The sequence below is a fragment of the Cataglyphis hispanica genome, chromosome 9 (assembly GCF_021464435.1).
Source record: "Cataglyphis hispanica isolate Lineage 1 chromosome 9, ULB_Chis1_1.0, whole genome shotgun sequence".
Lineage (NCBI taxonomy): Eukaryota > Metazoa > Arthropoda > Insecta > Hymenoptera > Formicidae > Cataglyphis > Cataglyphis hispanica.
Window position 1 is genome coordinate 7,652,494 of NC_065962.1, and position 13,148 is coordinate 7,665,641.

Here is a 13,148-nt window from a genome sequence, read left to right on the forward strand (position 1 = left end):
TTTTCTGAGACAGAATGCGCAATGTAATTCGCGTTTGCGTGAAATTGGAAAATCTTCTGTTCTGTCAGTGAGAGAGAAGGGAGAGAAAGAGAGGGAAAAAGAAAGAAAAATAGAGAGAAAGAGAGACAGTGTGTCTATTTGCTGGAAGTGTAGCGACCAGACGATAGACTCGGGAAAGACTCTGGTAGACCTTGAGCAGCCCTTTAACTGGCTGCATTGCAGCCAAGGTTACTTTCCTTCTCTTTCCGTGGAACGGTGCTTCTAGAAGGGAGCGAATGAATAGAACCGTGAATTCGCTACTTTGCCAAGGTCGTCTTTGCTCAGCAGCTAGAAGTGTATTATAACAAATCTATTTCTTTATTGATTATTTTTTGTGACTAAAATATTGAATAAAAATTTGCATATGATAAAAAAATAATGTATATAATAAAACACAAAAGCTTATGTTAATTAATTTTCTTACACGCGTGTTTGGATTTTAATAATATCAAAAAATATATAATAATATAATATGCAGGCAAAAGTCACAAAAATCTTAATGATCTTTAAAAAATAATATTTCATCGATCATGTTATTATAAGTGGTCAAACCGGTACGCAATTATCATACAATTTATCATTAAAAAAATAGCAGATACGTTCGGATAAATTCGCTCATTTAGTGATAAATTATAGGTAATGTCAAAATCCTGATAAGTAGTTTGATAAATTATTAATGAATGCGATCGGTGTGCAAACGAGAATCGATGATTGCTGCGTTGTTGAAGCGAAGAGATACGGCGATACTATAGACTATAGAGCTATGCAAAATTGCGCTCGCTTTTCATGACTAAATAACAGTTGGGAGATACGACTCGACCATCCTTACAAATGCAATCGTGGCCATCGGCCATAAGTAGCATTCCTTATCATTACGTTTCATAAATATTATCCACGGTTCCATCGAGAATGATTTCACGACACGGCTAGAAGAAACGGAGAAGAGGTAGCATATCTCGACTGAGAATAAGGAAAGCTGTCTCGAGAGGAAGAAAGAGAGAATGATGGATAGAGAGAGAAAAAGAGAGAGACCAAGTGACGGAAGGTGGAGAAGGTGAGAGTGGGCGATCGAAGGAGCGATCGAGAGAGAGGAGAGACTGCTCCGGAAACGACATGAGAAGGAGCGAGGGAGACACAGAGAGAAGAAATGACATTTCGGAATGAGCCGTGAATGATCAACGGGTTTTTAAATTTCACTTGTTGAACGGTATGTATTATCGTTTTGTCTTGCGCATACATTATATGTATAAGCATGTTTACGTCTCGCGGAACGTTTCATGAGAAATTTAATAGACTACGAAATAGATTTTGGGTAGAAAATTTGATAATTATAGCTCCAATTTGCGGTATTTATATGTATAATATTTTACATATATATATATATATATATATACTTGTTACCAGAATTTTGATATATTACACCCACGGGATAATAATAAAAAAAATTAAATTAAAACTAACTTTTACTTTATAATATTAATTATATCTTATTTACTTTCTGATACGTATATTTAATTTATAAAAAAAAGATAGCTATTTTGCAAGTTTTTTTTTCAATTCTAAACTATTCATAAATTATACTTATAAATTTAGTTGCGCTGCAATAATTCTACAACAAACGCGAGAGATTAGGAATATCTGGGATGCAATCAGCCCGTTGAGTTATTTATTTATCTTTCCGATTTCTCCCGTTCTGATATGTTACTAATTGTCCGTGATTGCGATAAAGTATCGATACATCAAAAGCATACCTATCTATACGCGCGCATACCGGCGATTGTACCGGCGAGAACCCCTTTTCACCCGGGATTATCATTTGGTCTATGATTTCCGCGGATTCCCGTACTGTTGCCTCTCGATTCTAATCGTTTGTAGATAAATCTGATTTGCCGCTTGTGACGTTTCTCTTACGTATCGTATCGCGCATAGTTTACAGGGCGAAAAAGAGGGGGTTTATTCGCGTCTATCACCCCAGCTTCGGGGATGAGAACTAAATTACGAGCTTGTCGGCCGCTATGTTAGCTCGCCATCTACCACCGGTATTAAACCGAACAGTGCATTCGGTGCGTCCGGCGAATGCGTACACGATCGCTTTCGAGAGGACCGGTCGAACCGCGATTCGACGGTAGACAACGCCCGGAGCATCTCGATTGGGCATGCGGAGATTGTACACAGGGGTTGCACGTTGCTGTACGCGGGGTTGCTGGTACGTTGGTTTAACACGGGGATGGGTAATGGCGGTTCCTATCAGCCCTATACACCCGCTTGCTACCTCTCTCTTGCCGATGTCGCTCTATCTCGCTCCTCAGTTATCTCCGACCCTCTTCCTTCCTTTCTCTCGTTGAATTTGAATCTCTCATTATTCTCGGGAAACATCTCGTCATTTGCAGTTAGAACATCATGAATATAATTCACGATATATTCTTTCGTTGTATCTTTACCAAAGTAATGTATATTTAGTTTTTCTGTGTGGTATCGATAGATTAATGATTTTACTATGTGATATCTTTATAGCCAAAGAATATTTCTATGCATTATCGTTAAATCCACTCTTAAAAAAGACATGTTAAATTGATACTCGCAAATATTGTTGCTTCTTTTCCTCAACTTTGATTGGTTATTTCAATATTACGCTGTACATTATTTCATATTAATAAAAATATGTCATGGCTGCATAATATTTGACAATTCAAATATTATATATATATAATTTTGATTTAATAGATTTTGAAAAAACAGATAATACATATTATTATGTTACATATAACTAATTTTATAATAGTTATATATATTTTATAATAGATGCGTGCCGTAATCGCGTGCCCTGACCGCGTGCTCTAACCGCGTGCCCTAATAGAATGCCCTAATATAATGCACTATAGGCTGCTTCCGTTGGGCCAGTTGGACTTACCCTATCGTTGATCCTGGCCATATTAATTCTGGCTACCTCTAGCCAGAGATGTAACTTCGACCCCTTATCAGAGGTCAATGAAGGAAAAAAATTCCTTCTGTTGCCGGCTAATTATTGTCGCCGGGCATAATTTTACACGAGCATAATTTTATGCTCTTTTATGACATGACAGTTTGTCATGCATCGTTTCAATAAATTGCAAAATTTGATATATGAATAATTTGACTAAAAGTCAAATTATCAATCAAATTTAATAATTGATTGTGAAATAATAATATTTAATCGTAATAAAATAAAATTAAATAAAATTGTAAAAATATATAAAATAAAATAAATAATATAATATAATATAATTTGATATATTTTTATATATGCAAAATTTGATATATGAATAATTTGACTGAAAGTCAAATTATCAATCAAATTTAATAATTGATTGCAAAGTAATAATATTTAATTGTAATAAAATAAAATTAATTAATAATATAGGATTTATATAGGTAATTTTAATATTAAAATAAAATGAATAAAACGTTTGTTGTGTCATGGATAATTTGACGATTTAATTGACCGGAGTAACAATGTTTAATTTTAATAAAATAAAATAAAGTAAAATTATAAAAAATATAAAATAAAATTAATAAATAATATAGGATAATATAATATAATATAATAATATTTACATAATAATAATATAATAATATTTTATTTTAACATTATTTTTTATTACATTATATATAATATAGGATACGCGTAGCGTATTATTTTATTTAGTAGCGTATTAAAAATTAATTTATTTTAATATAAATTACATATTATTATAAATATTGTATATTATTATAAGGTTAAGTATTATTACTTCAAACAATGATTAAATTTGATTGATAACTTGGCATTAGATTGACTAAAGTAAAATTATTTTAAACCGATGCGTGACAAACTGTCTAAGCTTTCATTGCTATGATAATAAAGATGGATGGGCTATAAAAAATTATAACAAAATTGGCGCAACATCATAATAATTTTATATAAGAAATCAATCAATATTTCATATAAGAAATAAAGTTATTAGTCTTCTACATTAAATAAATTAAATAAAATTTCTATTGAAAAAATATTTTATATTTTTTTCAATTTTTGTTTTAATTTATATTTTAAATTATTAATTTCTAATGTGTTTTAATATATGTTTAAAAAGTCTATTAAAAGTTATTTGATTACGTTTATTCTAGCCCATCCATTTTGAGGCAACGGATTTATTTACAATCTACAATCTACATTTGCATCTACAATATCTACGGATCCGTCACCTCAAAATAAAATAAAATTTATCACTCACCGGCACTGATGCGCAACAGCGGAGATTTGGTCTTGAAGCTACGTTATCTGCAACACACAAATATAAAGTTCAAATTATAGCAACGTTTAAAATAATTAATATTTCAAAAAAATATTATTGTACGCATCAAATTTTATATCCGATAATAATAAGAAGGTATATAAATATGAAATAATTTTATAAATTTTAAAAAAGAAAACTATTTTTTTTAAATAAAAACTTTTATAGTATGAGTCTCTCTTGTTTAAACTATTCAAACAATCGAATCGAATTAATGCATGTACGGGATTTATAATAATTAATATAAAAATAATAATACTCACCCTTGGGTTGCTCCGCCGGTGCAGGATGCCTCTCCTAGGCCTCCTCCTCCTCTCAGCTTGATTCACACGCGCGATACTTTAAACGGCACTCCCGCACTTTTATTAAAAGATAATTCCGCACTTGTATACGCGATACTATGAACGACACTCCCGCACTTTCGGTATGATCGAACCCCGTTTTACACGAAAATCGTACTGCGAGTCGACAAATACGACTTTATTGCTCGAGCGTTGCTGAACGAATGATAATAAGACTATAAGACGTTAACAATAGCGCGCTAATGTTTACACCGCCAAGGCCGAATACAATGTTATTGTTTCGCGGCCGAAAGTATGTTGCGTACTATGGCGTACATACGGTGTCGAATATTAAATAATACAAGTATTTTAAATTGTATATTAATTATTTAATAAACGATTTATATATCATGGAGCTTATTATTATGTTAATCGATTATGCTATTCGAACCTGCGATTTGACTATTTTATTACGCGTTCTCAAGCCGAATCATATTTAAATTATCAAAAAATCGAATAACGATAAAATATGAAATATAATTAGAAATCAAGTATTTTTAAAGAAATAATTATTGTTTATAAAGAGAAAAAGAGAGAGAAAGATTGCGATAAAACAATAATTTACAATTTTGATTCTAATCATTTCGATTCTTGATTAAAAACGTCACGCAAAATACGCGCTTCGAAATTTATCCATTATGATATAATTATGTATTATTGAAAATTTAAAGTGTGTGAAAGATAATTAATTATTTATGATATTAAATTATTTCTCGATACTTGTCGCGATCGCGTTGAGTAGAGAAATTTTGTGGAGCGTTTCGCGTACCTTACTGTTCGAGTGTCGCCGTGAGAATAATAAAGCCGTAAGCCATAACACTAGCGCGCTAATGTTTACATCGTCAAGGCCGTATACTATGTTATGTTTTGATTATTCGTTGCCGAAATATTTTCCGTACTATGACGTATATACAAACGGAATATTAAATTATACATGTATTTTAAATTATAAATCAATTGTTAAATTATCAATTAATATATTACGGAGTTTATTAAATCGATACTGGCAATATTGTTTTCTCTTTTTTGTGATGCTAATTGATTATCTCGACGATGCACTGAACATTACTTTTATATCAATAAAAGCGTGCCATAACTGAGCGATACATTTGATAGTTTAAATATTAAGCGGGTGTGTAATTTTTATTTAATTTATTTTGAAAAAGTGGAAAACTAGAATTAATTTGTAAGTAATATACACATACACATAAAATAAATGGCACGCGCGTAACGCGCATTTATCGTATTCTAGTACTCACAAATTTTTAAATATGAAAGAATAATATTCGTGTCTATTCATAATTGAAAAAAAAATATATATATAAAGATATTACTCGAATTTTATCATATCATGAGAATTGTTTTATTCAAATATGAAATTTAGAGATGATAAAATACAGAATTATAAAAAATATTGCATACGATAAAAAAGAGTTCAATGAATTCGTGCTAGTTTATTTTTTTTCGTTAAATAATATTTGTCTACGCCTTGAATAATTTTTCTTTTGTTTCTAATTTCTTCTTTTTTTCATATCTGCCGTTTCTTACCTCTTTTCTTGTCAATAACAGTTGATTCTTTAGCACATAACGTTAGGAACAACAATATCCGATAAATTATATTTAAATTGAACTGTACAGCCAGCGACCACTTTGCATATTAGATATTTGCGCAACTCGCACCTTAGCGTCTTCGACGAATATTCCGCGGTCGACCGCTGCAGTTGACCACCGGAAATAGCTTTTATTCCGGAATTTCATTATTCCCAGATCGCCTCTGTCAGATATTTCGATCTACGGTCCTGTTCATGGGAATTCAAAAATTCTGCCAATTCCAAGATATTTCTGTCGACCTACCGAAATAATTTTATCGGCTTCCACAAGAATTGTCGTATTTGTGCTTTCTTTGATTGTCGTTGATTTTTTGACATTGAACCATTATTTAAACAGCTATCAGTAATGCCGAAATTTTGCATATATAATGGCTCGGTCTTTTACAATTCTTTTACAAATTAAAATTTTTTTAAGGTTTGTCTAATTTTTATAATATATTGTGGTTAAAAATATTGTACGTCATTTTTTGTTTTCTTTTCTTTTTCCGTCACAATTAAAAAAAAAAAAATATATACATACATACATATATATATATATATATATATATATATATATAAATTAATAATATATAAATAAATTAATAAAATTGCTAGAGAAAGAAAAATATCGATAAAAAATATTTTCAGCAAAATTTATCATGAAAATATGATTAGTAAGAGATATATCGTAACGTTATAAAAATTGTAAAATAATTGAAAAAGAATTAAAATTATGATAATAAAACAGAAATTAATACAAATACATACACAGAAAAATTTATGTGTATTGATCTGTGTGAAATTAATCCAAGATAGTGACCGATAACCGATAATTTAATTGTGATAAAACGTTTGCTTTTCACCTCAGGTCTGATAACAAATATCTCCCTAGGCGCCATTATTACAACGAACAGTCGCTCTTCGATAACGACTAAGCGAATAAGCGTGAAAAACAATGCGGTTCGCGTTGCTATTAGTGTTTCTGACGTTTTTGTATTTTGCCCATGGTAAGTATTTTGTGAATCGAAAGAAAATAACGTTTCTGATTATTTCTGTTTGTTTTTAAAAATCAACAAGCTTTTGCTGTGGACAACGAGAGACATTTTAACATTATAACATTAATATGCATAATCGAATCAAAATATGGGTATTACGCAACGGAAGCGAGATTTATAGGGAATTAGTCACGTTTGGATAAAATTGTAGCGGTTAATTAATTTTTCATTTAACTCGCCGATAATTAAACTCGCCGACCGTATACTCCGGAATAATAGTTTTTACACCCGCGGCGAGTAATATATTAAATAATTCATGCACCGCAATATAAATAATTCGAAATTGTTATGAACGTTCTCTATCAATAAATCCTTTTACCGTCGGAAAATTTAGATTTTATTTAGCGATGCACACAGCGCGATGTAATATGCATCGTCAATGGTAATAATAATTTATGCATCAGGCTTGAGTTTGGTGGAAATTTCTATCAATCGTAATGTGGAGTCAAAGAGTTTTGGTTTAACTGGTCGTATAATTAATGGAACAAAGGCAACTTTGAGACAATTTCCTCATCAGGTAATATTTATCTGTGTTTTTAATTTAACGTGAATTTGAGAAGTAAAGGTGTTCTTTTCAGGTTTCTCTGATGCGCAGCTGGAATCAAAACCATTTTTGTGGCGGAAACATTATTAGCAGCAAACTAATACTTACTGCAGCGCACTGTATGTATCTGTATGTATAATCTGATTACAAATATTTTAAATATATAATCTTATAGATTATTGTATTATTTTGAAATTGTGTTAGCTTTGTATTTTTTTCATTTTTTCTGTATAATTTTACGCAATGTAGAAAATTTTGTAACATATTAATGATAAATTAAATATATCTTAATTCATATCTTTTTAATTAATACATTATTTTTATAGCGAAATATTGAATAATCAATAAATTTATTCATAGACATTAGCGTATGCGCTTAAAAAGAATATCTAGTGTTAATCAAAAATTAGTGAGATTAAAGTAAAGCAATTAATTATGTAGCAATAACATTGTTATTCAACCATGGATGATTATTGTGGTCGGAGGGACGCTAAAGCTAAATGAATATCCTTCGACGAGACAGGAAAGAGGTGTGGAAAGTATTGCAATTCACCCGCAGTTTGATATAACGACTTTGTACAACGATGTTGCCGTTTTACAAGTACGATTATGTTACATCCTTTTACCGGCTGTTATTTAATGTTTACATGATTTTTAAAATAATCCATGTTTGGTTTTTATAGCTATTGGTATCCTTTGAATTAAGTCCGGAAGTTAACTATATTCCTTTGCCAGGAAATCCTCCTGTGCCCGAAACTATCTGTCAAGTGTCAGGATGGGGTTACACAGCGGAGGTGAATATATATATATATATATATATATATATATATATATATATACACGTGGAATTTTTCAATTGTAGAAGTTGTTTCTTTTTACTTTTTAACTAGAAAAAATATTTCAGGATGTTCCGATAGTATCCAATGATTTGATGTACGTAAATCTGCCTATTCGATCAACAGAAGAATGTCGTGAACTACTTGTGAACGTAACAGATTTGCCAACGGGGATGTTATGCGCCGGCTATCTGGAAGGAGGAAAAGACTCTTGTCAAGTATAATGCCTTTTTTATTTATAATATACGTAATTTGTATCTTATTATACAATTCATTTTTTTCGAATGTTGTAGGGTGATTCTGGCGGTGGAATGGTCTGCAATGGTATTTTAACCGGTATCGTCTCTGGCGGCGAAGGTTGCGCGCAGCCACGGTTGCCTGGAATATATGCAGATATTTTTCACTATATGGATTGGATATCAAATCAACAAAATGTAATAATTGTGCACAAATTTCATATTTTAGCTAACAATCATAGTACACATAAAACGCCGACAATTACAGTCGTGATGATTTCTTTTTTCTTGTGTTCCTATCGGCTTGTTCTTGAAATGAAGAATCGAATAATTGACATATTGATAAAATATTGATAAAATATTTGTTGATTGTTAAACAAAAAACAGACACTGTTACAAATGTAGAAGTGCACGGCTTATAAATATGTGATGTAATACGCAAAATATCTCACGAGAATTTAATTTGTTACCGGCAAACACTCGGTTTATTTTATAGAGATATTTTACGTGCTGAAATGGACATTATACATGAGATTTTATGTTTTATATATAACAATCTCAGAAAATTTACGCAATTAATATTTTTGTAAAGAACAATGAATAATTAAACTGTCATATAAATATTTATCATTTCCCTATTTTATTAAATTGAAACTTGACTGAAATCGATCTCATTTTACATTCCTTAACATCTTGACTGTACTGCATTTAAAATACATACATTTTAAAATCTCTCTTTGTACTTGAAACTTGAAAAATATGTTTCAGTAATTAAAATTTTCATTGTATAATTGCACAATTTGTAGAATCTTCTCGATATCTCTATACAATAGAATACAAAGATATCAATATCTTGCGCAAGTTGTTATCTTATCAATAGAAAGATTAAATGTCTCTTTATGTTTGCACAGTTTTTATAAAAATTACGTATTTAAGAGAGATATATAATTTCATTGCTACAACTATATATAATTATAAACGATATTATGTATATATATATGCAAAATTAGAATTAAAAACTTAATATATTATTATATCGGTTTTTAAAATATTTTTCTAAGTTTATTAACAATTAATTAAATATTAATGCAATTCTTTATATCTTATAATGTATTACTATTTTAATATTTATTTATTTCATAAAATAATCTTCTTAAAATTATCAATCATTCACGCATGCGACAAAAATCAGGTTTAACATATTAAAATGGTTATTGATAATACCGTTATCTTAATCGATATTTAAATTATCTTTATTAATTTCAATACTGGTATTTTCTGTTTAGCTATATTTTTTATAAATGGACAGACAATATTTATAAATCTTTCTAATTACAAGTGTGTGTTTAAAATTTTTAACTTTTATAAGCTTATACAAAGAGTTTAAAAATTTGTTTATTTATCTTACCTACATATAATTTTATGTTATTTACATATTTATGTATGTATGTATATATTTATTTATATTCTATTAAGTGTGAAAATATTACAAGGTATGATTTTTGCTTTTTGCGTGCGAAAAGAAGAAGAAAATGTGAGGAAGAAAGAGACGAGATAGACGTGTATATAATGTTTCCACTTTGATCTCAAACGAAAAGTAGCTCCGACAGACGCGCAAAAAGCTCATGCCCACTTAATACGTGGCGGATGATATCTCGAGAAATGTATTAGCGGATTGCTCGGTGCCAAGATGAGAAAATGTCTGCGGTATATTCGCGAATTATCTAACTCCTTTGCCGGGTCTGCTGGCTTTGCTGCACTGGTATTAAATTCTGCGTGAACCCGCCGGTACCTTCAAAGAAACATAGAGCCTCTTGCTGCTGCTCTTTTAAATTGGATATAAATTTTTTTTTGTGCGTTAATATTTGCTATGTACAGGTGAAGCGAGTTACGAAAAATTACGAAAATTGGATTACCTAGCTGAAAGAAACTGTTAATGTAATTAAATGGCTTGTTTCTTGAAGGATGTTTAGAAATTAAAGATTAAAACTTGTATTCATTAAAATTGCTAAGCTCGCAAGTAACAGCAACTTGTTGTTTGAGCTTTGAAACTTACAATGACTTTTGAGATAATTAGATATTTGAAACTGATAAAATATGAAATATTATATTTACAATATCCGAGTCAAACGATAGTTTATCTAATTATTTTATGGTATTCTATGCGAGCAATAAAAACCGATTTTAAAGAATATCCCGAAATGCAATTCATATACATGTATATATATATATATATATATATATATATATATATATATATATATATATATGAAATAGCGCATCTTTGGGATATCATAAAATAAGATTTTAGTACATTATTTGCAAGGATATAATGTATATTGCAACATCCTATTGTGTAATAAAATATGAAATATTATATATATTTGACTGTGAATAATAAATAAAAGGCTAAGATCATGCGATTGTTTTTTAATATTCTGGATAAACAATAGTAGGTAATTTTAATTATTATTATCATCTCGTAAATGTCACGCATAAAAACTAGGATATAAATCTTATCACTTTTCGAATATCTTCATAAAATGAAATCTCGATACACTTTAATCTGTGAAAGCATATCGACCGTGCTTGTATTTTTGCGTGAATGTTCAAGTTCTTCCGGCTCGTGTGACCGTAATCTTCTAATAATAAGACTTCCGCTTCCGAAAGTTAATCCTCGTGGAAACCCGAGACACGCTTCTCGCAGGGATTTCAGAGTCGTGTGGACTCGATCGATACCTATAAAGTGATCGTAAGAGTACAAAGGAGATATGAGTGAAGAAAAAAGCAAAATATAAAATTAGGAGATGAGTGACTCGCAAAAGCAGGAGGGAAGGGGGATGAAGGAAAGAAGGAGAAACAGGGATTAAGGGTGAAAACTACCACCTGAAACATAACTTCTGATACGCTCTCGTCTCTTTGGCTTGGCTTCTTTTTTTTTTAAACTCACGAGGGCGTTTTTCACAGCCTCTCCGATATCCCTGCAGCTTTCATCCCCGTATACATGTTATTCCCCCGACAAAAAAGGAGATGGGGGGATGTTGCGTACCAACAAAGTCCATTCGTGACCTCTTTAATCTCGGGATCGAATAAGAATTCATTAGGAAGATATACAGAGCCCAAACTCGATCTCGCGTAGGGGAGAACTTTTTGGCTTTCTCTGTATCGCGCGTCTGGGGTTTTAAATAAATTAAAAGTTTGCATTTTCTACGAGCGAATAACTTCGCCGAACGGCCAAACGTGACAGCGAGCTAAATTCGAAATCTGAACCCGATAGAATGGAACAAAGCGCTCTGAATGATGAAGTTTTCTCTAATTACTCTTAGAATCGAAGAGAGTGGGAGGGTGGATTCGAAAAGCGAGAAGCATAGTGGACTATTCATGACGGAACTCCACTTTTTTTGCAAGCTAGCAAAGAAAGAAATGCGTGCCTCGTTGCTAGGACTCGTCGAGCTTTGCACTTTGAAAAAAGAAACCGGAGATTTTTGTTCTTTTCATACAAACGTTTAATGATTAATGATACATTCGATAAATCCATGGATACTGCGAATTTATTATGTTAATTATATATCTGTATTTTATTCGATCGTTTCTAGGCATTTTTATTGAAAGTACAATGACAAAAATTGTTTGATAGAGAGATATAATATTTTTCATTTTTCTTTTAAAATAGAATTAATCTCATTGTATTTTCTCAATGATTATTTAGTTTCTTATAAGTCTTATTTTTTCGGTTAATTATTGTTTATTTAGATGTTTGTAAAAGTCATTGTTAGACATTATGTTTGCATTGTAATTGAAGACTCGATGTATCTTTAATTAGATATAAATGTCCATATAGTTTTTAAACATTTAATTTATGGAAATGTGTATAATGTTTTATTTAGCATAAATAGATTAATCATTTTTTATTAAACACACAATACAGAATGATGAAGATCGTTTATGTAATCAAGAATAATTTTACGACGCATTTAAAAGATTTCCTGTAAGAAGGTAAAAGGACTTAATGTCGACTTCGTGTCACGAGCGAATCTCAATGAAACATTTAATGACTCCGTTACACATTAATGATCGCCTGGAAACTGCTTGAAGATACACGAGGAAGTTTCTGGTGGATGTGACTGGAAAATCTAATAGCTTCCCTTACGAAATAAGGAATGAATGAGTGCTTTGCGAAAGATAGATTATTGTGGCA

At 30.8% G+C, this 13,148-nt stretch overlaps 1 protein-coding gene across 1 annotated transcript; it reads left to right on the top strand.

Moving 5' to 3' along the window:
* The first annotated feature begins 7,181 nt into the window (after nt 1-7,181).
* Nucleotides 7,182-9,577, top strand: LOC126852110 (serine protease 1-like). Its single transcript, XM_050596594.1, has 7 exons — nt 7,182-7,286; nt 7,739-7,851; nt 7,913-8,007; nt 8,320-8,479; nt 8,562-8,672; nt 8,783-8,932; nt 9,008-9,577. The coding sequence occupies exons 1-7, from the start codon at nt 7,235-7,237 to the stop codon at nt 9,302-9,304; spliced, it is 978 nt and encodes a 325-aa protein (XP_050452551.1). The 5' UTR covers nt 7,182-7,234; the 3' UTR covers nt 9,305-9,577.
* The last annotated feature ends 3,571 nt before the right edge of the window (nt 9,578-13,148 follow it).